Raw genomic sequence first — 27,207 nt, forward strand, 5'->3', positions numbered from 1 at the left:
CGCTCTTTCAGTATGAATCAAGATGGTCCTCGTACACCGTTGAAATTATCAATAAAGAAACTTTAGAGCAGCATAATCGTTCATTAGCTGATTTCACTCGTTGAGATACAGTAAGCAAAAGCTGTGCGTGTAATCATTGCAAATGAAAGGCGGAGAGAATCAACCAGAGGGAAAATGTTGGAAGGTACTACTAACATTTGGAAAAGCTTTTCTAAATGATGGGCTTGGCCCTTTTCTGGGGTGAATCAGCATACCCAGGCTGACTGTGAGAGAGCTACAGCAGAGTCCTGTGTCTGGACCTCTGCAAAGTGGCTTCAAGGTTTTCAAGAAGGGGGTTGGTGCATATGAAAGACATGGGGGCCGAGTCTCCGTTACAGCTCAGTCTTAGGCACCTGCAATGGGATTGCTGACAAGTAACGTGTATTACAGACACAAAACGCTAACCGTGAGGTTGAACCCGGCTCCATCAATAGGCAGAATAAGCAAAGGGGAAAGAATTATCAGGGGTAGAGGATTTAAATACCTTTGTGTGGGTAAATTATCAACTCATTTCTTATAGCTTTTCACTGACTGAAGAGAGAATATCTCTGGAGACATGTTACCGAATGCAGAAACCCAATTAAAATAAGATTGTTACACAACTAATAAAGTGTTTTCAGACAGAATTATTTTTAGTGCTGTAGAAATATTAAAGCATTAGAGCAAAACATGTAAAAGCAGAGAAAAGTGCAGTTAGAAACTTTTCATTATCTTTAGGCTCCTACATCTCTCATTTTTGAGGATCAGTTGATGTTCTGTCAGTTTACAGCGCTAGCCGGCTTTCCCCATTGCGTTTGCCTGTGCACAGTGACACCAATGCCAAATTTTACTTCTTTTCAGAGCTAATGCCATTCTGGATATACAAGGAACATTTGCTGTCAGAAACACCAAAGTGTGTGCATTCAGTGGGGAACTCTGGTTCCTTCCCTTCTGCCGGATGGAAATCTACATGGGTCGGAAAACCTCTTGGCCCCCATGTCTTTATGTTAAACTAACAACCAAGGGTGTGAAGAAGTTCACACGGTTTGGCTGGGAAGTGATGCATAGCTGCTTCTGAATTAAAAACATCCATTAGTTAGCAAGATGCAGTCATTATGAATTGTTTTCATAAGTGTTTCATAATTGCATGCATTTGCCACGCAGCTCTACGTTCCGGATTATCCTCCATCCCTTTTTCTTACACAGTGTAGTTCATTTAGATGGTCTAAGCACTTAGGATCTCCTCCTTTAGAAGGAAGCAAACGCTTTCAGTGTGACCCTGCTTAGAAGTTAGGGACACGGCGGGGTGAGCTCCCGAGAGCCCACGGCGCTTCCTCTGAGCTCGGTGGAGATGGACGGTGCTCAGCTCCTCCTGACCCACCGAGCCTGTGCGATGTGCAGGTTGGATGCCAGTCTGAAACACGAGCTTCTCTGGTGGCAGTGCTGAAACCATGCAAGAGCCTGCATTTGGCCACGGTGCTCCTGCTCCCCAGTGCTGTCAACACCAAGACTCAAGTTGCGACTGCAAAGCAGAAAGCTGCTGCTTCGCTGATTATTGCTCAGACGTTGATGTACCCAACCATCTCTCCTTCCGCATCTCCCCTCAGCACCATTTCTGCTGTATCTAATAATTGTGTTTCTTTCTAAACAGTAATTTCAGACAATTAGGAGCAAAAGCAGAGTTAAACCTTTAAAAGGTTATCTCGCAATGTCATTTTCTTGACTAATGTGTTCCTGCTGCCATGTCATTTGTGAATAGACATGTGTTAGCCAGCTAGTGTGCTTCATCTGTGGTGACTTTGATTTATTTGCTCTGTAAATTGGGACTGAAGCAATAATGGAAAGTGACATTAATTGTTTAACAGAGTCCTCTTTGTCACATCCTGTGCTTTCTCTGGGGTGTTTGAATGTTGAAACTTGTACAAAACTAATTGAAATTGCTGTGATGAGGACCGGTGTCCACTCAACTTTCTGTTCTTGAATGTCAGTACACTTGAATGTCTGTTTAAAGCACGAGAGCTGAGCAGCTAACAGCAAATATCAGGGTTTCTTCTGGCATGCTGTTATTAGAGAAGGCATTCCCTGTTAGAAATAGTAACACTTCCAGCTTCGTTGTCAGCTTTATAAGCTGCAAGGTTCAGTACAGGGGGGCAGTGGTGCGCCCCACCAGCTGGACTTGCTGGAGAACTTCCCGGTGCGGGGCTGGGGGTCAGGCAGGCAGAGCCCCGCAGTCCCCCCGGGGCTGAGGGCTGGCTCTCACCATCCCACCGCCTGCGAGGGCTTTGAAAAGCCGCTGGAAAAAAGTCAGCGCTCCATTACATCGCAAAGCGCTTCTTCACCTGGTAGCACCTTTTCGTACTCTTCTAGAAGTGACACCGTGATTTCGTCTTTGCATCTCAAAAAGTAGCTGTGAAAAGCTGCGTTTGGAGCACAGTTCTATTTGCAAGGTGGCTTCCCTCTGCTTATTTCCATACTCTGCTCACTGAATTATCACAGCACTGTGCATATGTCTGCTTGGTATGGTGGAAATCACCAGATACCCAGACTTAGACTCTCTGTCTCAGTGGCCGAGCCCCTTTTGGCCTTTTAAGTAATTGCTTCTCCATAGCATTAGCTTTGCCCGAGTGTTTATTTGTTTCTTGGGGATGATGCTGTAAGCACCAGAACAGGCTGTGCTCTGCTGTAGCTTTCTAGCGGGAAGACAGAGCTTTTCTGTAAGAAGCCGTGAGGTGTGATTTGGCAGAGAAGCCTGGCAGGAGGAGTTATCTGTGTGGTTTATGAGCATCTCTGTTCAGAGTCTGTTAGATACAGTATTACTGAAAAAAGCCATGCTAGGGGGATACATGGATTCACCTGATCTTTGTTTTCTCTTCTGAGGTGTTACTGGCAATGTTATTTTTATTGACTTTTTAAATATTTTTTTTCTTTTTTCAAAGGGAGAGCTTTTTGTTTGTCTCACCGGTGTTCCTTGCTAGTTCACTTTTAAACTATGAGATTTGAACATAGCTGAAATTTCTTTGCAGTGTGTATCTGGAGCGTGATGAGCCACTCCGAAGGTGGTGGAAAAACTCCCAATTTGATATCCCTAGAATCAGTGAAAGGCTTTTCATTTACTTTAATAGCACTACGATCAGCCTAGGAAACCTAGATAATTGATCTGTCAAGATCAATTTCCAGTCTTTCTGAAAAATAAATATAATGATTTTTACACAATTCTATTCCTCAGAAGTCTCAGTACTCTAAAAATCTGTACCTTAATATACAGTAGGGACTATATTTCATTTAAAAAATTGGAAAGCATTTAAATTTACTCAATTTGACAAAAGAAGTCTTGTTGCTGAAATAAGATATCTAATATAAATTAACATTACAGCCACATCTGATTAGGAATTAATCTACTTTTTATAATTGCAGTCTGAATTAGATAAATGCATACAATAGTTGCATTGAGCACTCAAACGACGTAACTCGAAAGGACAACTTCAAAGACAACCTGCCTAATACATTTCTTTAAAAGAAACCCAAGAGCTTGTCATTTACAATATGAGTCCTGATGGAGAGTCTGATGCTGAAATGCTCAGAAATGAGGAGCTGCTCGTTGGGTTTGGAGCAAGGATTTCCAGAAGTATGGAAGGGAGGCCCTTTCCGTCTTACAGCAGGCCACATATGTGAACAAGGTTTTCCAGCTTTCACTGGGAATTCATTTTGGTCTTCTGGCGAGCTGTCTTATTCTCTGATTCTTGTGATTTTGTCAGGTCAATTAGTTGGTGTTCAGTGTTGAAAAGAGAAAGAAAGAGGCAGCCTGGGCTGACACCATCATTAGATGTCAGCAGTTTAGGCGCGTCCTGTAATACAATCCCTGGGTGATTACTTCTTGTTGTTAACACTTGACTTATAAAAAAGAATTGTGGAAGAAAAGTAAACTAGAGCAATACACAGCGACTGCAAAGAGATTTCTCCTGAACACAGAGATGGATCATTTTATTGCTCTTAATTACATCTTCCGAGATGCTGTTGCAGGTTACTGTTTCAAGGGCTGATTTAATTGTGTTTTGACTGCTTTTTCAGATACAGAGGCATCGTTATGTTCCTTTTCTCTTCTCACCTGGTTCTGCGTTTTTGTTTTGTCCCCTCCCACAGAAGATAGATGAAGAGAGTGAGGCAAACTTGCTAGCCGTTCTCACTGAAACACTGGACAGCATCCCTGTGGATGAGGATGGGTTGCCTTCATTTGATGCACTGACAGATGGAGATGTGACCAATGAAAATGCCGCTAGCCCTTCCCCAATGCCCGACGGCACCCCTCCAACTCAGGAGGCAGAAGAGCCGTCTCTAGTAAGAACCCTTCCTACTGTTTAACAGGAATTGGATGTGCCTCTGGCTACCCGCTGCATGGGTATGATGTAGTCACAGTAAGGTCTGGACTTTTCATTTAGACTGAAAAGGAAAATCAAGTAAAGAACTGAAAATTAAGTGGGGGAAAAAAACCCCACCAGATCCATAAGATGACTAATAAGGGAATCTATTAAAAAGTGTGCTGAAGAGATTGTTTTTGAGATTCTTGTGCTAATGGCTGACACTTATCATTCTGTTCAAATAAGTCAGGGTAGTGGCTTTTAATTCGTATTTCACTTCTTGGGGCTCTTTATATATGTATGTTTAGACATCACTTTTGGGGATCTGTAAAGAAAGACCCCTTGAGTCTGGTGGGATGCAAGCCTAATGTTGTGCCTTTAACATTGATTTGACCGGTAAGCACCAGCTTAGTGCTAATCAGGGCAAGCCCAAACCTTGACTGAGGATGTGGGTGAAACCTTATATGCATTTTGCTCAGTAAAACCAGTCAGAGACGCGATTCTGTTTCTGCTGAAAGCCCTTTATCACTGGCTTCTGCGGAAGCAGGGCCAGATACGTGCATCTTGATGCTGTATCCATTAGTCTGTTAAAGTTAACGTCTCTGTTTAGATCAGAGGCCTCTCCTGTCAGATAGATTGCCAAGAATTTCATTTTGCTGTGGATTCAGAAATCCAAGGCCCCTGTCATTTCTGCCTGCCCCGCAGTATACTGCAGTAAAGGGAGCAGAAATACACTGCCAAGCCAGAAGAAAATGAAATCTATTTACTCCTGGGAATATTGAACCTTTCTTTCTGTTCGGTTGTAGTTTGCTTGCTGAAATTGATATAGCTAATTTTAAGTAACTATGCAAAAATGTAGATAACACATTTTTATCCATAATGATGCATAACCTTACTCTTTTCCTTCCACTTCCCTTTCCCTATGTGTTTGTAGCTTAAGAAGCTCTTGCTGGCTCCAGCCAACACTCAGCTAAATTACAATGAATGCAGTGGTCTCAGCACACAAAACCATGCAAACACTAATCACAGGATCAGAACAAGCCCTGTGGTTGTTAAGGTACAAACTTAATCTCTGTAATAACAACAAAAAAAGAAGTAGCAAGGTCTTTAATGTTTTCAGCAACTAAGCAAGCAGTAGATCTATATGTGTTGTATTAATCTGCCTACTATCCTGCATCTGCTTTAAAAAAAAAATGTGAACAGATTATAGACTGGGTTGCAGAAGTTCACCTGAGCTCCTTTATGCTCTGAACATTTCATTTATGCTTTTTCTCTTGGCAGAGTTCAATTGTAGTCCCACCGTCTGTTACTCTCACCTACTTTATTGATACACAGAGTAGTAGGGGGTACAGTAAAATTTGCTGATGGGCTGATGTTGTTTATGAGATACTCCAGGAGCGGGGCTGCCATTTTACCAGCTGTCTGAGCTAAGAAAAATGACACTGGATTCTTGACAAAAGACGTATATCGGCCATTAATTGGATAGAATGGGGGCTCTGACATAATTCTGTTGGCTGGCAGTATTAAACAATGTTTGTCTTGCTGTTCACTGTAACTGAAAACAGAGCGTTTAGGGGTACTTAAGAGAGTTGTGAATACTGGGCTCAAGCAATCAGCAGCAAATTAAGGTTTAAACCAGCTTATTTTTTTGTTCACAGTAAAGGCGCTGTAGGGTCTTGTTAGTTACATGTTGCTGAGTAGGAACATTGAAATGTGGGAGAAATGAAATAAAAAGCTGCATAAATGTCATTTAGGAATTTTAAATGTAATTTTCTTTCCTTGTTCTGCAAACAATTATTCACAGCTCATAGATCTAGTACACTTAGACTGAACACTTCATTGAAAATCTCATCTCTTCAGAAAACCTATATCTATTCTGATAAGGTTCAGCTCACTAATTTTAGCTTTTTTTAAATTTTATTTTATTGTGCTCTGTTTTTAAGACTGAGAATTCATGGAGCAATAAAGCGAAGAGCATTTGTCAACAGCAAAAGCCTCAAAGACGTCCCTGCTCTGAACTTCTCAAGTATCTGACTACAAATGATGACCCTCCTCAGACCAAACCAGCAGAGAACAGGAACAGCAGCAAAGAGAAATGCACCTCCAAAAGGAAGCCTCATCTGCAGACTCAGACAAATCATCTGCAAGGTAGGTGTGGGACTGCAGAGCGCAGCTTTGGTACCAGCAGTAATGCTGAAATACCATGGTTGTGAATACCCTCGACACCTCTTCTGTTCTTTGGATTAGTATTGTAAATCCGGCATCTCTTCTGCGTAGGGAGAATTTTAGAACAGTGTAATGAAGTTAGAATTAGTTTGCTAGATTTAACTTTTAAACAATTCTAATCCTGTCTCTATCACCCCCAAACTCAGAAAAGGAATCTCAGGGAGAAAAAATTTTAACAAATACCATATGTTAATATATCAAGTTAGCTGGAAATATTTATTCAGAGAGTACTGTACCACTAAGAAATCATTATACCCCTAAACAAGCTGGGCAGGCTGGTTCATTAGTGAGCTTCTTTCTGGTTTTGCTAGTGTAAAACTGAAGGCATTGTTAACCTGCCACATAGTCCTTAAGAGACAATAAATAGTGCTCTCACTGCTACAGAGAAAGCAATAAATGTGTCATTCCTGTTAAAGCTGGAATGCTGGTTTGTAATTTTATTTTGTAAATAGTTGAAAGTTTAGCTGCCGTGCTGATCTTTCTCTCTCTTTTTTGGATTCTTTATGGCCAAAACTAAACACTTCTGTTGACTTTTAGTGTCCCCTGATGCCTGAAGAACTGGTCTATATTACAGCTGCCTTCTAAAGCAGACGTGCAAGAGCTTAAAGACCCCTCTCTTGCTTTCTTTTCCCCTGCCTGTTTTCCCAAGATGAAGGAAAGCTGTAAAGGCTTCCAAGCCCAAAGGGAGCTTTTTTAAAGTTACTATTACTTTAAAATACATCTATGTATTTATATATTGTACCAGCATTTAGAAGGCCAAGTGCCTGTCTCAGTCATATCAGTGCAAATCCTGGATGACCCCACTGAAGTCAATGGAAGTTATCCAGATGCAACAGAGATCAAGTTATGACCCTAAATGTGTTGTTCTGGTATTTTTAAAGCAGCAATTATAAACTGCATATGTTCTTTTCTTCTTTTCCCCTCCCCCTGCTTTTTCTGCCCCCATCACATCTTATTTTTCACTCTTCACTTGGAAGTATAAGCAAACTTAACAAAAATGATCTTACCTTCCCGCTACTAAATCTCCTTCTCGCAGCTGTGCATTCTGACATCCTGAGTATAGTTTTCCCTATTATGGTCTTAAATTCTATGAACAATGTTTCTTGTAAGAAAGAAATCCAACTGCCCCTAGAGCTTCTTGGATGCCAGCTGCCACTCCTTCTGGATGGCTTCAGCAGTCTGCTTCTCAGCAAAACCCAGACTGAACTGTTCCTGTAGAACCTGGGTGTCTGACTGCAATGGCACTGAAACATAGGCTTGCCAGAGGTTATAGGGGGCTTTATTAATATGGTCGAGTGTTAAGGTGATACGCGCTAAGGTATGTCATGTATAACATGCTACATGCACATGTAAGTTATACGCATACATAGACGCATGCGCCCACACACATAAATACTGATTGTAACATCTTCCTATTCAGGTCAGAGCTCCATTTTTTCCCTAGCCGAAGCAATTGTTTAGATTCAGTGTAATGAAATGAGGCACATTGGGTTGTGGAAACAGCACGGAAGGAGAGGTTAGGAAAGTCCAAAGGGACATACAGCTAACTTACTTGTGTTTAACAGATGACTGTGACTTTGCTGATATTGCAGGTGAGATTGCAGGCAGAGAGAAAGGACTCTCTTCATTAATTCCTGCAGTTTAATTCACAGGCTTCTGCAATGTTGTTTTTTCATCAAATTTGCCTCATACACCAATATATGACTTCAATATCAATGGATTTGCATATAATACAAATACAAGAATATAATGCTTTCAGCTTGGACAGTCAATTCAAGCAGAGTCAACCTTGCAAATTTAACTGGTATTCGCAGACCTGCAGTTCTTTGTTCATACATTGCATCAAAAGTATGAGAAAATTGGCTCCTTCTGTTTTAAAAAATAATTAAGGTCTTATATTTTCTTTCAAAGCTAGGGAAAGCTCACTAAGGATAAGTCAAATGGTATTTTCCTTTAGGGTTGCTGTTGCAAACATATTGCAAACCCACAGGAATGTCCACAAACCCATTCATGCCAAAGATCATCTGTGGTTTTGCATTGAAATTTGCCCATGAGGAAACTTAGTTCTTTTGAACCTGAATGTTTTCATTTTACTTGGACAAGCAACTTCATGTGAACCCTTTTTAATAAGAAAAAAACCACACCACGGTAGACCTTGAAACTCTAATAAACAGGCACCATGGAAAATGATAGTGTCTTGGTTAAATATTTACACTATCAATAGCTGTATGTAAGGAGGAATCCTTTGCAGGAATACTGTTTGGTCAAGCCCATGCCTAGCAATAAGAAAACTGATGGCTGTTTTGGTATGTGGATTTCTCAGTGGGAGAGCTCAGTTATATCTGCTTAAAATGAATACATACGAGCATGAGATAATGCTTTGGTTCTGTGCCCATCTCTGGCGGATTTGCAGTGTGCCTCAGTGCTTCAGATTATACATACGTATATATATATCAGAAAAAAAAATATATATTCTGATGTGGGACTAATGAAAACTAGAATGAGACTTTTTAGAGGCTTAAACGGCTCTTTCACATTCAAATTCCTTAGAAAACCTAAACTGGGTAAGAGAGGAAGCCTTTGTACAAAACTATTGCTGAGCCTTTTTATAAAGTCTTTTTTTTTTTTTGAGCCAGTTTCACCTCTAGGTAGCCACTGGCAAATATGAGTGTCCCTAGATGTATACAAAATACACAAAAGATGTGCCAGGTTACATTCAGTCTTATAGCACCTGGTTTTATTCACAAATCAGTGGCAGTGCTGGATCAGACAAGTAACTCATTGAGGTGCATCTCGTCACTCCGGCAATGACTTCTGAGGAAGGTGAACCCGAGGTGAACACCTGAACTTCCATTTCTAACTTTCATATGGGGAGGAGGAGGAACAATATGCAGCTCTTGAGAATTGAGTTAATTTTTTAAAAAAATGCAATATTACTTCGGGAATGCTCTAGAGCTTATAAAAGTAATCAATTTGCATATAACATCCTTTAATGTGGATGAGAGCTCCAAGTCTGGAATGAATACGAAATACACAGTAGTGACACTCTGGACAAAAGATCTGCAGTGCGGGAGTGTTCAAGGGGAACATTTTGTCTTAAGTAATTAATTTGCAGAAGAGATCCCCTGCTGTTGTTCTTGGTACAATGCTTTCTGCGTTTCAACGTCAATCTAACTTCTGAAAAGTAAAATTTGCAAGTAATATTATTTTTAATTTTTAAACATTTTACTAGCAATTAAAGGAATCCTAGTTGTATTACAATATCCTGTCTGTTGGCTTGCTTTGGGAACATACAAGTTTGCATGAATAAAAGCTACAAATACTTGTATTTTTATAGCTAGAGCTTTGGTTTTTGCGTATGTTTGGATTGTAGCGCTGAGAGCTTCAGCCCCATTTTTAACCATCTGTGACTATGTCAGTGGCTTATCGTAGTTTGCAGGATAATGTGCAGAAATTTGGACTATAACTGGTTGGACTCTGGCCTCATAGAAAGAACCTATTCTCAGTGTTATATATGAAATTGTATATTGTAGAAGTAAAATTAACTGAATATTCATAACGTTCTGTTACTTTGTAGTTATTCTGCTGCTCCTTTTTCCAAATAAAACGTGAACTGTAGCCTAAATTAACTCCAAGAGAAGTAACATTTTCACAGTGTATCCTGTAGAGTTCTTCATTGATTTTTAACCTGTACCACTCTTCTTGTGAAAGATTCTTGGCATTTGGGTTGTGTACTGTATTTCAGAGGTACAGTAACTGGTGTAAATCATCATTGAAATTTAGGTGCCCTTTTGGTACCAGTTATAAGGAATCAGGAGGAGTCTCATTTATCTATCTAAAATACGCTGTAGTGGCTTGAAGTATCGGAGCTCAGCCCTAACTTACTAACATGGGATTCCAGCACCAAAATTTTAAAAAAAAAACCCAAACAAAAAACCCCCAACTTTTTAGTATGTGTTACAGACTGTTTAAATATTCCATAATTGTTTTCCTTTTTCCCTTCAGCCAAACCAACAAGTTTATCACTTCCATTGACACCCGAGTCACCAAAGTAAGTACTAAAAAGTGTAAACATTTATAAAAGGGAGGGGGGTTCAATAGATTTTGGCTACAGCAACTCCATTTCAGCTTGTTTTTATAAATGTGCCCTGTCTTCCAGTGATCCCAAGGGTTCCCCATTTGAGAACAAGACTATTGAACAAACCTTAAGTGTGGAACTCTCTGGAACTGCAGGTGAGAAATGAGGAGTGCTCGCTCTCCCATTAAGCATGGCTTGTGTGTGTCTTTGTACATTTTAATATAGCACACGTACACTGAGATCTCACAGAGGTCTCCAGTAGATTAACTTCAGTGCAGTCTAGCGTTGACTTTTTATCCAGTTACTTGAGAAGAAATGTGTTTGAAAATATGGCTCCAAACCTACACAAGAGAGCATAATTTCTGGGAAAATATGAATGAAGCCATTTGTCTGTTTTACTTTCCCATTTCCCCATAGATTTGTGTACTGCTGGGCACCATCTTTCAAAGACAAACCCCACAGAAGAGTGTAATAGATGTTACAGATGGAAAACTTATGTCATCCAGTCTGTCTCCAGGCCGGTCTAGGGCTGTACATGACTGCATGTTTCAGTGCTTTGTCAATTCTAGATTAATATGTCACAAATAACAGCTTTCTCCTCTACCGCTGAAAAACTATTCCATAGCTTAGAGGCAATTTTTAAAATTGATATTCATTTTATATCCTTGCTTCGTTTTTATTTCTTCCATTAGCACACTTCACACAACCTCCCTTTATCCTCCTCCTTTCAGATCTCTGGTGTTTGTTCCTTTTGAAGATTTGTAGATTTTTTTATCATGTGCTGGTGTAGTTGATGCGTCACCTGTTACACTCATTTAATTCATCTGCTCTTTCTGCTAAAGTCAATTCCTTTAGACCTCAGATCTGTTTTATTGCTTTCCTCCTAGCTCTGTTTTGCTTCCATTTTCCTGAAGTGTGCAGAACTGAGCCCAAGAGCACATGATGAGCTATTGCCAAGACTGTTTTCGTTCTTGGTTGTGTAATATTTTAAAAAAAAAAAAAAAGAGAGACATACTTGGCATGTCTTTCTCTTGGGAGCATCCCTCAGGGATAACAGTAGATTGTAAATTGTGTGATCTCTAGCATTTTGGGGGGCACCACAAAATATATCTTCAGGTACTAAATCAGCTGGGCACCCCTGAATTCAGTGACAGCTTTACACAAGAGCAGGTCCAAGCACTAAGTTTGTGTATGTACTTGGGGCTTTCACTTCCCTGCAACCATCATTTCACTTTTGCAGAAACTTCTTCATTAGATCAGCATTAAAACACGCACACTTACCTCTACCATGGCGTGAAAACCTGCAGTCTTAATAATTCCTTTCATGACAAAAGGAAGTACCTTCCAATGCACCTTCTTTTTGCAAAACCAACATAAACATGGCAAAATTCACTGTATGCAGCAGGATAATCCCATTCAGTGCCAGTAGGCCTGCAGCATGGAGGAGCCTCTTTTGTCTTTACTGGAGAGCAAATCTGCATGAGGGTGCCCATTTGCAAGCACGCTGGTAAGTCAGTGCTTAGTGCTGCCAACTGAAAGGGGCAGATGAGGTGAGTTCCGCAGACTGGTACAAGCGGCCATGGAAATCACTGAAGGGGGAGCAGCGTTTTCTCCCGGCCAGAAAGTCAGCAGCCCGCTCTCCCCAGCAGCTCACTAGACAGAAACTGGGAGTCGGTCTGACCCCTGGGTGATCCTCTAGCATTGCCTCCAGAACAGCAACAGGAATGGCCTTGGTATTACCAAATTCATTCCGCTCCATCAGCTGTGCACAGAGGAGGAAACGAAACAGCTCTGTAGTTCTCTTAGACAATCTAACCAGAACTAGCATATTAAAAAATGTGTCAGAAGCTGTGGAACAGCACAACTTGATGAATATGTGAACAGGAACATTGTACTATGAAAATGTGATTTTTTTCTTTTCCCTCTGGAAGTAAATAGAGTCTAGCTACAAAATGAACTGATGATAATTAGGAAGAGAAAAGAGTTGGTGGAGCGTGTGTGGCCAGGGAGTTGGGGCAGTGTTACCAAGCAGCTTACATGATGGTGGCTCTTGGACTTCATGTTGTTCTTGCTCTGGTCTTCACAATCCCTGGTGAGGAGGTTTCAGGAGATTGTTTTTAATCACTTGGTAACTGTACTAATCTCTGCATTCACATACACATAGGTTTTATTTGTATATTCATATATGTATATATCCATGAAAAGAGAAGTGGCTGTGCATGTCTTTTTAACTCATTTGTATTGCAGTAGTGTCTTGTGTCATGAGTCTGTGCTGGAAGCAGACAAGTACATAACAGAAACAACCTCGAGTACTGAAGAACTTCCAGTGTATGTGAGTAGATCATGGCAGAACTGGGACCCACTTCAGTGAAAAAAAAAACACCACCAAAAAAAAAAAAAAAAAAGGAAAAATAGTGGCAGTAGTGATTAATAATACCTTGGAGTTCTTTAGTAAGACCCTGGCAACTCCAAATTATATCCAGATAACCGCATTGCTCGGTGTCCTTATATCGGGCAGCCTGCACTGTACAAGCACTATTTATTATAATTTAAATAGGAGTTGCCTTGATCTCACTGCCGAATTGAAAAGACCATTAGCAGTGCTGCTCGCGCTATCGAAGCACAAAGTATTTTAATATAAATAGCAGCTCCCTTGATCTCTCTGCTGAAAACAACATTGGTTCCCTCACTGATGAATTAACTATAGAGTAGAAAAATAAATAAATAAAAGCATTTCACACATGAGCCATCAATCTTCGTCACACACACAATTTGGATTCATGTATCTAAAGTCAAACTGAAACCATTCTCTTATTGATGCTATATCTTGCTTTAGAATGCATTCGTTAGTAGTCTAGAATGTAACTTTGTCCTCCCTAAACTGTCAAAACATTGATTTGTCAAATTACAAGGAACAAATATTTTTTTAAGTGTTTTCAAGCCACACATAGAGTTCTTTGAATGCACTTAACATAAGTGGCCTCTGGTAGAGGAGTAAGTCCATTGCTATCTAAAATCTCAACTCCTGCAGCTGATTTCTGGTACTATTCTAAGGAAAATGGACCAGAACATCATGATATGGAGGGAGTCCTAGGTGATGATAATGTAGTGGATGAAATTGTTGTGTAAAGACAAGTTTCATTCTGAGTAAGAGGCTCGCAAGAGGTCCTTCTTTCTTTGTTTCCACAGCTGGCTGTGTTACCAGCGCCTTGCTAAGGGGCTGTGGGCTGGAACCTCTCTGATGTCTTCCAGGAACTTGGGATGTTTCTATGTCACTGGAAGTCATCTTTCCTCTTTGTTACCAGTCAGGCTGAGGGGGACCTGCAGGCACAGGGACCAGGAGGATCACTCACCCTTTGGAGTGGCTGTGTGTCTCTTGGTGATTGAGGTCTCCCCCGTGATTGTTCAGACTTTCTGCTGGACTTTTAAATGCCAGAAGTTAGATCATGTGGCTCCTAAATGTTTGAAATTCAGCTCTCTCTGTTCTCTCTGTGCCTTTTTAAGCCTCCACTCCTAAATAGTCGAAACCATCATGTAAGTGCACAAAGTGAGTTTACATGCTTAAGTCTCAATCAGTAACTAGGAGGCTATTTCCACCTTCTTATCTACAACAGGTGACTTGGTGAAAGGTCTCTTATTTGCACACAGATCCCTGTAATTTACCTAAGCATAAAACTCCTCATTGGTCTTTCTTCGGTGCAAAATTTGATTTCTCAAAACAAATGACAGAAAAGCTGTATGAACACAATCAGCTTGAACAGTGATTTGGAATTCATGAGCATCCTTGGGGATACGTGTACCCTGCTATTTGCCCACGTCTAGATCTGTGTTACCTCTTAACAAATACTTAAAATCCATTGTTTAAGAATTTGTTTGACCTTAGAATGATTTCTGATAAAATGAAATGTGAGATGCAGAGTTGTCCAGAGGGAATGAAATCTAGTAAATTATTTGATATTTTCAGACGTCTGTGTTTATTCTCTGCAGCACTGACAACAGGATTAAACTGAATACTCAACGAGCATGTAGTTTTTTTATTATATGATGGCTGTTTAATTTTATTATATTTTCCTGGCTTCTGCAATCTTGTGCCACACAAAAGCTCTTCTGATTCTTTTACTGATCTGAGCTGTTATCTTGTGTTCAGTGTTTTAAGTGGCCTTAAATAATGTTTCCCTTGACAATCCATTTTCAAAGTTAAAAGGTACAAAAGAATTCATTTTTCAATGCCTCTCAAAAGTCCCATGCACATGTAGAAAGGTTCCAGGGCTGTGTTCCCCAAAAGACACTAGTTCTCAGCCCCGTCAAAGCACAAGAAACATCATCAAACTTTTAAATGCTAACAGAGTTTTAGAAGGATCAGTGTCTATGTAAAACAGCATTGCAAATCAGTCCTTAAAAGTCAAGATGTCATGTTTTATGCAAAGACACTCCCCTAATTTATCAGCCCAGCTGAGCTAAATGAGTTACTAAGGGTTTTTTTAGTGGAGTTTTGAAACGTAGCAGAAGTAGTTTTACTCTCTCAGAGATTTCCTTGAAAGAAGTCGTTCTGCCAAGGTGGCAGAGTCGGCACACGTGCAGACACCTTTTGTTGCACAGGCGCGGGGAGGACGGGGCTGCTTCGGCAGCAGCGCTGTTTTCATGAGCGAGATCGCCGAGCGAGTTCGTAGTTTACAAACAGAGCCAGGCAAAGTGCAAATGTATCATTTACCAAAGCCATTCAATTAAAGAAAAGTCCCTACAAAGAAAATGGTTTTATAGCATGTAATGAAAAAATACTTGCCTTTTACTTTAAAAAGAAAAAAGACTGTTTAAGGGGGATGATTATAGAGTATGTACCACTTCTAACAGATTTGCTGTGCAGAAGTACATAAGTGTGAGTGATGTAGAGGTACTTGTTTATTATAGAGCACATTTCAATGCAGTAATCATAAATATTGCTAAGGTTGTGCTCTGTTGAAATATGACCTACATACTCTTGATTGTTTGTGTTACGTGATTTGTCTGACACCCATTACATTCTGGGTAATGGCAGCCATTTGTTGCTGTGCACAGCAGGCTCTTTTGACAAAAGAAAATAGGCAGCAATAAAAAAGCTATAGTCTGAATTACATTCTGCACAGCGCTGCACTGCTGAGAGTTTGTGCAAGTGTGTTAACAATGCTCTGAACTGCCTCTTGTCAGCCTTCAGCCCGTAATGGCCATCTGTCCTTCCATAAATCTGTCAAAACCTGCTAAGTTCAAGAGAGAGCACAGAATATACCTTGTGCTGTCAACGCTGAAATGTACACATTGGTGGAGAAATCGGCGCGTTTGAAATAATCCGACGGTTATAGAATATTGTAACGCTGTTGATGTGGGATCGCGGCCCTTGGTGACGATTACCAGGGTTTAGTGTGAAGATGAGCAAGTGTGCAACCAACTGGTTTTCTCCAAGTTCACGGTTTGGACACTGGTCACGGGAGACGCTGAAGGTGGAATCCACAGTGGTGACATGAATTCAAAACTTCGCTCCCTTCTCCATCCCCCGATGGAGATTTGTTCAGAAGTTAAATGAATGTTTTCCAACTTTTATCTGTTTCTACTTGCCTGTGCGCTTCCTGCTTCTGCTGAAAACCAGGAAAAAAGCCAAAATGCCACGAGGAAGCCCTTTCTTAGGCTGTCCCCAGCACAGTTCTGCCAGCAAGTGAAGTGCCAGTAAATTTAGCTCAGCCTGTACTTTTGCAAGGGATTTTTTGATGTGTTGTTTTTTGTTTTTGTTTTTGTGTTCGTTTGGGTGGTTGGGTTTTGTTTTGGTTTTTTTCCCCCTGTCCTATAAAGATTCGTGGACTCCTTGTCAGGCTTCTGGAAATCACTGTGCTCTCTGTTTAGCTTTAAAGAAGTAGAAATTGAAACAATATTTTGTTTTGTATATTGGGTTATCCCTGGCATTTCTTTGCCTGAAATTCTTCAATATGCGTGTTCTTTGTGGAGTGGTTGTATGTTGTAACGAAGTGGGGGCTAAAATTAATATTCTGCTTCATTCTTTCTTTAAAACTACATCCAAAAAATCAGTAACTAACCCCGCAGCTGCTCATGGGCTGTAGAATTTCATGAGTAAAAGTGACAGTTCTAAACTTTTTTTATATAAAAGAGTCTTTGCTACTCAAATCTTTGTTGAATCGGAGCCTGAAGTTTTAACCCGGAAATTATTACTGGAGAATTTTGAAGAGGACTGTTCTCTTTATTTTACCAAAAATGGATTTGGTAGTCAAAAATATTTGCTAGTGAGAAGGTGGACAAGGTGTGAAAAACATACTGCTGTCTCGAGTGAATTTTCAGGAAGGAATTAAAAATTGAAGACCCAAAGGAAATAGTTTAACAGTGATGACTTTGCACTAAACTTTTTCACTATTAAATTCAAACTTGACGTAACTAGAGTTTTAGGTGTCGTTACCTTTGCCTCATATTCCCTGACTTGGGTGGCATTAGGCAGAGTCTTTACATATCCATGGGTAGCTCAAAACCATTTTTTCCAAATGTTCCAAATGTTTCCAAATGTTCAGACAAAAATCAAGCTTCTCCCTCACATCAAGTATTCATGCCTTGGTACTCCTGTCGTCTTTTTTCCTGGAACAAATTCATTGCAGCTAATGCAATGGGACTCCCAGTCTCCATTTATGCTCCTTAGGGAGCACTGTGCATTGATGGACACTTTTCCTTCTTTACAGCAAAACACTATAAAACATGTTCCATTTGCATTGATCTGCTGAGCTGTTGCATGGTTAAAAAGACAGAACAAAATTCTGTATCCATGTTTGAAACACACATTTCCTGGAAGTGTCGCTGCCCTCTCTTTTTTCATTCTCACTAAGGAATTAATGGAATCCTCATTGCTTGGGCTAGAAGAAATCTTGAGCAGCATCAGCCTCTGGAGCGCTTAAGGGTGGTCTGGATTATCTAGGACAACTCCCTAATCTCAGCCTAATTTGTTTAATTTTGAGCATATATACTTCTAAATTACATTAGGGTCAATTGGAGGGAAGCAGCTTTTTCAGACATAATATATTAAGTACCTTCCTGAAGAGTAGTTAGTTCCTGAACGGTGACTGCAATTTGCTGTTACTGTCTCCTGGTGTCCTTTGTTACCTTTTTGTAAAGTCTGAAGAACTTTGATGATTTCTACAGAAAATATTGAGAGTTATATTCTACCCTTATGAAAAATACTTCGGTTCCTAGGTTTTACTCAAATGGGCACTAGTCCTTCCTGCAATTTTGTCTCACCATAGTGATATAATCTGTTGAAGTTACGTGAAAAATCCTGGTAGTTAGTGATATTTTCAGTCTTTGGATACTTACCTGTTGCATTTCGAATCCCTACTTCATGACTCTCACTAATATTTAGTTGTAAATGCAGTGGTTATTTACAGTTGCAGTTGTCCTGTTCACTTGGTTTTCAGTTGCAGAACCACATTTCAGGCGAAATGTATTAGTTATGCTTACAAGAATGTATTTATACATACATTAGCAATGGTTTACTAAGTTAATGGACTGTGGAGATGAAGAGTCATTGCAGTCAAGTTGTAGAGTCGCTGTACCGCCTTGCATTTAAGTTCTGCATCCTACCGAGGCTCCTTTGGTAGCACTCATTTATTTTTCTCAGGCTTGCTTTTATTCAGGTTTTTGTCTGATAATTTCTTTAGGTTTTCGACTGTGCCATTCTTTTGACTTTTGATTTTTATATCAAAAACTTTTCTGATTTTTAACAAAAAACTCTTTTGATTTTTATCTCTTGATCTTTTCTGTCAAAATCTACAGAGAGAGGGGAGTATGTCATGGAAGAAGGGGAGGGGCAGAAGTGACGCTGAAGATTAATGGCAATGCATTAGTACTGTTGCTGTTATCACCAGACCTTTGGTGTCTCGTACCCTAAAAACTCTTGTTCCCAGTATTAACAGTGCTAAATTAAAGTGACATAGAATGAGTCTTGCTTTGTATCTGTTTTAAAGAAGCACATGAGCCACCTTTATAAACTTCGTATGTGTGCTTAAAAATATTCTGTTCCTTCTTTTTTTCCCCTCAGGCCTAACTCCACCTACGACCCCTCCTCATAAAGCCAACCAGGATAATCCTTTTAGGACTTCACCTAAGCCGAAGTCATCATGCAAGACTGTTGTACCACCTTCCAAAAAGCCCCGCTATAGTGAGTCTTCTGGTTCTCAAGGAAATAAACCAACCAAGAAGGGTCCAGAACAGTCTGAGCTGTACGTACAGCTTAGCAAGACTACAGGACTGTCCAGTGGACATGAGGAGAGAAAGACAAAACGGCCCAGTTTGCGGCTGTTTGGTGACCATGACTACTGTCAATCTGTGAATTCAAAATCGGAAATGCACATTAAAATGTCCCAGGAACTTCAGGACTCCAGACAACTAGAATGTAAGGATTCTTCACCTGGGTGGCAGTGTCAGATTTGTTCTTCTTTAGAACAAGACCAGTATTTCAAGAAAGAGACTTTACAGACAAGTAAGCAGGGATCCCATGGTAATAACAGAAAACAGCTCCAAGACCAGGAAATTCGGGCTGAGCTGAATAAGCATTTTGGTCACCCCAGCCAAGCTGTTTTTGATGAAGAAGCAGATAAGACCAGAGAACTAAGGGACAGTGATTACAGTAATGAACAATTCTCCAAACTACCTATGTTTATAAATTCAGGACTAGCAATGGATGGTCTCTTTGATGACAGTGAAGATGAAAGTGATAAACTATGCTACCCTTGGGATGGGACACAAGCCTATTCATTATTTGATGTATCGCCTTCTTGCTCTTCTTTTAACTCTCCATGCAGAGATTCAGTGTCTCCACCCAAATCCTTATTTTCTCAAAGATCCCAAAGGACACTCTCTAGATCAAGGTCCTTTCCTCAACGCAGGTCTTGTTCCCGTTCTCCATATTCCCGATCGAGATCAAGGTCGCCCTGTAGTAGATCCTCTTCAAGGTACAGTACAGCAAATTCATATATCGCCTTCATAGTTAATAAGAAGAAAAATGGCAAAAACATAAAGCAACCTAAAGGAAAGGAGGAGAGAAAAGACAAGAAATAACTCAATCCAGTGCAACTCATTCTGTTGCTCCTGAGCTAATTAACTCTGAAGGTTACAGAGTTTCTACAGAAACACTTGTTGCCATTATCCTTTAAATTTGCTAAGTTTACACTTTCTGAGTGGAGGCAGTCAGGTCAGCAGCAGGGCAATTGGTGAGAGACATACACAACTAACCTTTCCCATTATCTGTGAGCTGCCCACTGCCGATCTAGCTGCACTCCCTATCAGTTGAAGTTGACAGTGGCTGGCTCTGCTCTGTGTTAGCCTCAATAAGGATCATTACAGAAGGGGTTGGGGGGTGGCGGAAATCACCTGAGGCCCCTTAGTTGACTAGGACATAGCGAAGTGTCACTGGGAAATCTCACTGGTAGCTTAGAAAAAATTGTAAGTTCAGGGAAGAGGTAGAAAATTGTGTCAATAGATTCAAACTGAATGACAGAAGTGAATGTGTTTCTTACTGCAGATCTTGTTGCTATTATGAGTCCAGCCACTGTAGACACCGAGCACACAGAAGTTCTCCCTCACATGCAAGATCGCGATCCAGATCACCGTGCAGTCGCAGACCCAGGTAGAGTATTTTGTGTGCGTTTGGTTGGCTTTGCAGCTGGTTCTCGAGATAATGAAGCTTTGCAGAAACTGTATTACTAATTTTACATTCACAAATGCAGGTGCTTGATTTAATGACTAAGTTATGTTTCCTAGATATGACAGCTATGAGGAATATCAGCATGAAAGGCTGAAGAGGGAAGAATACCGCAAAGAGTATGAAAAACGGGAATCTGAAAGGGCCAAACAAAGGGAGAGACAGAGGCAGAAAGCAATTGTAAGCACTGTGAAGATAACTTTTATTTTGAAATAGATTTCTGTTTCTTTTCATAGATTTCTAAAGCTAGAACTCAGACTTTATTTCCTTTCTTTCTTAGAAAAAACAAAGTACAAAAGTCTACTTACGTGTATTACTTAGTATTTAGAATTTTAGGCAAATACATGTTTTCATAACAATTTGTGGTTTGTTATTACAATACTAATTTTTTTCAGGTTCTATAGATTGCAACTCTCCGTGTTTTTCACAGTCAACAGATATAAAGGGTTTCATCCCTGACATCAGACAACTAAAAGTGAAACAGTCTGTTTCTTACACAGATGTATCAGTGAACCTGCATTTTATACTATGTATCACCTACCAGAGTACCAGTAATTAATGTTTATTATCTATATTTCTGCTTTTTTACATAAGCGGTATAAGGAATCAGCTTACATACCAATTGCTGGACTTTCATAGTAGCTGTAATTGTCTGTGTAGAGGGTGCAGATGACAGAATTCAAAACTACGATCCAAAAGCATGAGTTTAATTTTTTTTTCTGTCTATGGCTCGCTTAATTTTTAAGTTATTTTTAGCAAAATAAATAGTCTGAAGACATGATGCAATTTAAAAATGTCACTTTATGCTGGCCCTTTCATAATGAGTATGTATTATTTAATTATTTTGTTCATCATTGTTCTGTGTGAAAGAACTGAAATATCTTGAGGCGAAGGAAATACCCGTGTGGGGCCAAGCGACTCTCTTGGCTGTTGTAGCTGTAGGATGGAAGAATGGCTATTAAACGGACAGGCGGCTTTTGCCCCTTTTTAGTTCCCCATTGGCAACTGTGTGATGGTTTTGATAAATTAAATTGGGAGCTGCTGTAAATCTGGACTCCTAGTAGTTGCTAAGCCCCTTTGGTGGCTTGCCTTAACATTTTCCGCTTGGATTTCTGTGTCTTGCTCTTTCCATTCAGTTGTGCCATTACTGCTGTTCTGGCAGTGCTCTGGCTCTTGCATGAACCGGCAGGCTGGGATGCTTCACCTTCGTTTCCAGATTTTCCCTTAGTGCTCTGTCCAGGGCCCACCACAAGGAATAGATCTTTTTTCCAGTGCCTTTAGTGGACTTTGTAGTAAAAGGTAGTTTGTCACACACTTGGCAGCATTTCTTCTAACAGCTACAGAACTGGGAGTGCACAGAGGTTGGCAGAGGCTGGTGTAGTCTGTGGCAACAAGAAGTTCTGGAGAGTAATGGACACCTTTAGTTTCTGATTTTTGTCTCTGCTGCTGCTGTTCTTAGTGAGCTTCATTATATCATTTCACTTTTCTCTGCTTCAGGGGCCCTGTCTACAAAGTGTGGGTGATAACGTATGTTTTGTAAACCATGAGATTTAGAGCTGTAACATGCTCTGCTGTGCTGATCTGCAACTCAGTGAAGGCAATGGAATAATTTTGCTTGGCTTCAGACAGTGCTATATTTAAGTCAATTGTTGCAGTTAGTTTTAAAATATCTGGCTTCCATCTGCTTAGAGATGAGCAGTACCTTCCAGCAATCGTAACTTACACAGGCTGTTCTAGCGTAGATTTAACACAAATTAGAGATTCAAGTAGACCTCTGTCATGGGTGTATCTTGCTACTTCTCAATTACGGTACCTTACTGGTATAAATAAACCTGAATTTGCCTGAGGAGGTAGGAAATTTGATTTAGTTTAAAACAAACAAATATTTGGCAATGAGCTAATCGAGAGAAAAGGAAGAAGGAAAGGAAAGAAAAGAAATTTTAAAAGCTCCAGATACACTGCATCATAACTTACTGTGTTAAAAATCTTAGACTTTTCAAAACCAAGGTTGAATTTATTTTCTTTCTAAATTGAGCATTGTCATGATAATTAACTTCAGTAATGAAATTATTTATTAATAAACATCAATAAATTAGAACTAAAAAAATAAATATCAATAAACAGAACATTGCAGAAACTTAAAATCCAGTCACCTGTGTAAGAGCTACAGGAGATGTAGATGAAATCCTGTTAACCCCTTTCTCCAAAGTCTATCAGCACTTTTACTTCAAAAATCTATATTGAATCATGCCAGTTTATTCTCTGTGCAAATAAGTGAGGGTTAGGGGACAGCAGAGAAAGGGAAGCCCTGATCCCATGAAGTCAGTGATAAAATTTGTTTTATTTCTAGCATTCTCTGCTCCTTTTCTTACTCGTTTTGGCTCCACAGAATGGCTGGGGTAGGAAGGGACCTCTGGAGATCATCTAGTCCAACCCACCTGCTAAAGCAGGTTCACCCAGAGCAGATCGCACAGGAATGTGTCCAGGTGGGTCTTGAATGTCTGCAGAGAAGGAGACTCCACAACTTCTCTGGGCAGCCTGTTCCAGGGCTCTGTCACCCTCCAAGTAAAGAAGTTTTTCCTCAAATTCAGATGAAACCTCCTGTGCTTCAGTCTGTTGAAGCATGGCTTATGGGTCTCTTCTGTGTCACTAGTTTCTTTCTTGAGGGACTCAACACATTTATTGTTCAGCCACGAGAATCTCCTCTCTCTTTTACTTGAACTCTTTGTACAGTCACACAAGTTTAAATTTCTTTGCTGTCTGCATTGGGGAATTTTTTACTGTCTTTCTAGCTCATTCTTTTGCTGCATGAATTGATTTATGGTCATGTCCCTCCAGATATTGTTAAAAGAGTTGCCTAAAATGGGGCAGTACTAATGCCTCAGGTGTTACACAGGGCAGGTGACTTTTCTTCATGACAAGCACCGTGCTAAGGTCTCAGGATTTACTTGTAGAAAGGATGAACAGTGGAAAGGAAACAAATTACGACTGAGCTAAAATCCATCAAGTATTATTGGTTCAGTATCTAGAATCAGCCTCCACGTGACAAGAAGAGTGGGAAACCTAGGAAAAAAGAAATGAGAAAAAAATTCACATATTTTAATCTGTCAAAACCATATGTGCAGCAGGGCCCTCTGATTGTGCAGGCAGCTTGTGTTTTGGCAGATGCGAAGGCGTGTTGGCAGAACGCTGAGGAGGTTTGCTGCAGGACCTGCGCTCGTGCTCTCTGCCGGGGGCGTGTTTAAATGGCCGCCCCTTCGGTCTTGCTCACACCGCCTGGGCCGCGGTGCCTTCAGAGCAACAGGGAGCCCGGGCTAGCATTTCCCTGTATGGGCTCCTGAATTCCCATCTAGACTTACATCTATACACAGGTAGCTTGACTTCAAGAGGTACTGTGATATTCTTCTCCTTTTCCTTTTCTTCTTTTCCCCTCTCCGATTACTGGAGATTCGGTGCCCTTTTTATGGATCGGGGCCTTAATTTTGAGCAGTCACACTTGAAAAATATGGGCGGAGCCCACAAGCTGTTTTCCAGCTAGAGACTAAGAACAATATTTTTTTCATTCATTTTATTTTTGCTTTTGATTGTGGTGCCTTTGCTCACGGAACAAACTTTAGCACAGTTTAGCTTGATCATGACTTATTTCACTGGGTTGACATTTTGGTTTTGGATGGCTCCTCATTGAACATAAGGACGGTCTGCCACCAAGACTTGCTTAATAATGCTAACCAGATCACAGTGTAGGCACATTTGTCATGAAAATTGAGGAGCAACTGCTGGACAGGACAGTCTGCTCAGGTCTTTGTAGGAACTGTGATCCAGCCCCCAAGCAAAGCACATCACAGCGATTTGCCAAGAAGCCCGAGGACCACTTTTTTCTTCCAACACACCCCAGGAAATTCCTGAGCTATGCGGGACTTTTACTCCAGCAGCTTATTAGAACACGTGGCAAAGACTTGCCAAGGCACGGCTTTAGAAATACAGTTAGCACATTTCAATTCTGGAGCCACCAGTTTGTGCTTCCCCATTGACGTGGTACACGAGGGCTGGGAGATTAAAGCGTCCGATGAGCAGCCTGGTGCTCTGGATCCGTGCTGCATGCACTGACTGCTGCTAGAAGGGATAACAAAATCTGCTTTTATACCTGAATAGAAAATTACTATTAACGTTACTGCTTTTCATTTCTAAGTGCTGGCAGCTTCCATCAGACAAGCATAAAGAGTCCCTGTCCCAAACAGCTTACAGGCATAAGAAGATAAATGTGCTGTGAGGCCACTGCAGCGGAAAGAAACACATGGTTTCAAAAAAAATAAATTGCTCTACCACAGGAAGGCAGGAGAAAGGTGGTTTCATAAATGAGTGCTTGGCTTCTCTAAAGTCTAAAACCAGCGTCAGGCTATAATGGAGCGCATTCCCGATAATGGAGGATCCAATGTACATTGTATATTTAGTTGGGATTTTTTTGTCGTTGCTCATCTTGATGGTCCTGATCCCCAGCACTCTACCTTTGCTGTATGAGTTGCTGAAAATGTATCGAACAGATTACCAAAGTATTGAGTTTTACTGGTCCATCGCTTTTTTCCTAGCAGTCACCAAGGAGATGAACGTGGCTGAACTGTTTCAGTCCTCAGCCACACAGTAGCATTTGAAAATTTTGCGCAATGTTCTTTCTTTCTTTTCCAGTTTTTTTGTATCATCCTTTTGCCATTCATACTTGCCCAGGTCATACTTAGTCCACAATTCTTCTTTAATACGGAATCTAAAGCAAATTTTTTGTATTATTATTATGGCAGAATCTTCAGCTTTACTGCCTTTTCCATCCATAGCACTTCTGGTTTTTGAACTCCGCCCAACTCCACCCATTGCACTTTCAAAATGGTATTTGTCCTCCAGCTCTAAGGATAGAAGTCTTCATGGCTTTCTACTGGAAGAGCAGAGGTTACTGGGTTCGGAGGGCACAGCAGGCACGGGGCTTGCACCCAGCCAGCCACCCGTGCTGGAGGAAGCAGCACAGCCTTTCTCAAGACCATGGCAGACCCCAGCTTTAAAACACCCCTGGATTTCTTCTCTCAGCTTCACATGAACCATCACCTGGATCTTAAAGAGCTAAGTATGCACCACAGATGTACAGACAACAAGCGGTAGGGAAAACAGGGACAGCAGCACTGTGGGTGTTACTGCTGGAGTGGCTGCCCCCAGCTCCCACAGGCTGCTTAGCCCAGTGCAAAAAACCTGTGGAAACTAATATGCCTAATGGTCTGCACTTTATTTCCATGTGAAATAAAGGTTTAAGAATGAGGAAGGGAAAACAAAGTTTTGGAGAAAGCCTTTGCAAGACAAAAAGATCCTTGACATCAGTAAATGTTTTGCAGGATGAGGGGTCCCTTTATTGCTCCTTAGATGTGTAAGGTATATCCTGGTCAAAATTTTCTGCCACATCTGCCCATTCAAATGTTTCATACTGCAAGGAAGAAAGAACAAGATTATGAAGAAGGAGATTTAGGTAAACCAAAAGAAGACAGACATGTTGAGCCTGAGGGTGGTGGCTGGACTCTTCTTCCTTTATTTACCTGGCAAATCAATGAACTATGCTTAAACCTTATAATGCAAAATAAATCAGCTGCACTTTTGGGAGGGAAATATGAACAGTGTCTTCTGGAGTTTCCTGCATTTTCCCTCTGCCCACATTAAATTGAAAACAAAAGCTTTTCTCTGCCACTCTCTAGGTTCCTAAGTCATATATCATCTGCTCTAACAAGTGCAGTAAAAAGCATACTTAATATGCACAAACGGACATATGGATGTAACTTATTATAAAATAAAGGTCTTTAACATTTAGAGCTGTGTTGTAATCTTGTTAGGCTTGTATAGCTCATCATTATTAATGGGAATAAAAGGCAGGTGTCTCTGTGAATACAAATACATTCTTCGTAGTTGCTTTAAATAAACTAAAGTTAACCAAGACAATGCTGATGAATCCTGTGCTCTCTGGTGTATTCTACCATCATGGCATTCTGCTTGAAAAATACGTGAAAGAACATCTCATGTGTGCACACTGGAGAACATATGGTGCATTTCAGCTTTAAATTTGAATTTCCTCAATTTCGAAGGTTTAACTTATTCCCTTAATGATAGTTTAACAGGCTTTTTTAAAAAATTGTTCAGTTTTGTTTTATTACGGTTGTCTTAAAGGGGTATTAGGGTTATAAAAGTTATTAGAGGGATAGAAGAAGGAAAAATTGCACAGGCATGCACACAGGCTTATGGAAGAGCATGCAATAGTTATTTCTATCACACTGTAATATAACAATCTCCATGTCAGTGAGCAAAACATTATGTTTTTTCAGTCGAGATGTATTATCTCAGCTAAAGTATATTAGACAGTCTGCTATGTTATGTTCTGCTCCATCTGGTCAGTCATTTAGGTTCAATAGCAAGTATCAATGGAATTGTTTCTTATCAAGTGTTTCAGTGCGGTTAAATCCTTGATTTGGTAAAACAGTCTGAAAAAGTAATTACTGTGCATATGCAGATTTTCCTGGTTTTCAAGTTTATGACACCTAACCATACTGAAAGTAGGCAGAATTAGAATGGGGAAAATGGAAGAAATGCAGATTTCTGTTGCCTGCACTCTAGAGTCCCTAGCTCATTGAAGCCCTACCCAGACTCCTCTGGACCGGGACGCAGTAGAGACAGGGATAAAAAGCAGCAGCTGTCTGTAAAGTACCTCTCTTCCCTGAATTTATGGCCACCCATGAGCACACTTATCCTTCTTTTAGCTTCTCCAGACTGCACTGCAATGTTAG

At 40.4% G+C, this 27,207-nt stretch overlaps 1 protein-coding gene across 2 annotated transcripts in view; it reads left to right on the forward strand.

Annotated features, from left to right (window-relative positions):
- PPARGC1A (PPARG coactivator 1 alpha) overlaps nt 1-27,207 on the forward strand; it is an 82,312-nt gene that overhangs the window by 31,058 nt on the left and 24,047 nt on the right. For both annotated transcript variants that reach the window (XR_010606153.1, XM_065634448.1), the window contains exons 3-10: nt 4,159-4,353; nt 5,308-5,430; nt 6,317-6,521; nt 10,605-10,650; nt 10,759-10,832; nt 18,740-19,652; nt 20,222-20,326; nt 20,461-20,581. Coding sequence is in view for 1 of the 2 variants with exons in the window: in XM_065634448.1 (XP_065490520.1) it covers nt 4,159-4,353; nt 5,308-5,430; nt 6,317-6,521; nt 10,605-10,650; nt 10,759-10,832; nt 18,740-19,652; nt 20,222-20,326; nt 20,461-20,581 (1,782 nt within the window). In the remaining variant the exon portion in view is untranslated. The remainder of the gene's footprint in view (nt 1-4,158; nt 4,354-5,307; nt 5,431-6,316; nt 6,522-10,604; nt 10,651-10,758; nt 10,833-18,739; nt 19,653-20,221; nt 20,327-20,460; nt 20,582-27,207) is intronic.

Source organism: Caloenas nicobarica, chromosome 4 (assembly GCF_036013445.1).
Source record: "Caloenas nicobarica isolate bCalNic1 chromosome 4, bCalNic1.hap1, whole genome shotgun sequence".
NCBI classification, from domain to species: domain Eukaryota; kingdom Metazoa; phylum Chordata; class Aves; order Columbiformes; family Columbidae; genus Caloenas; species Caloenas nicobarica.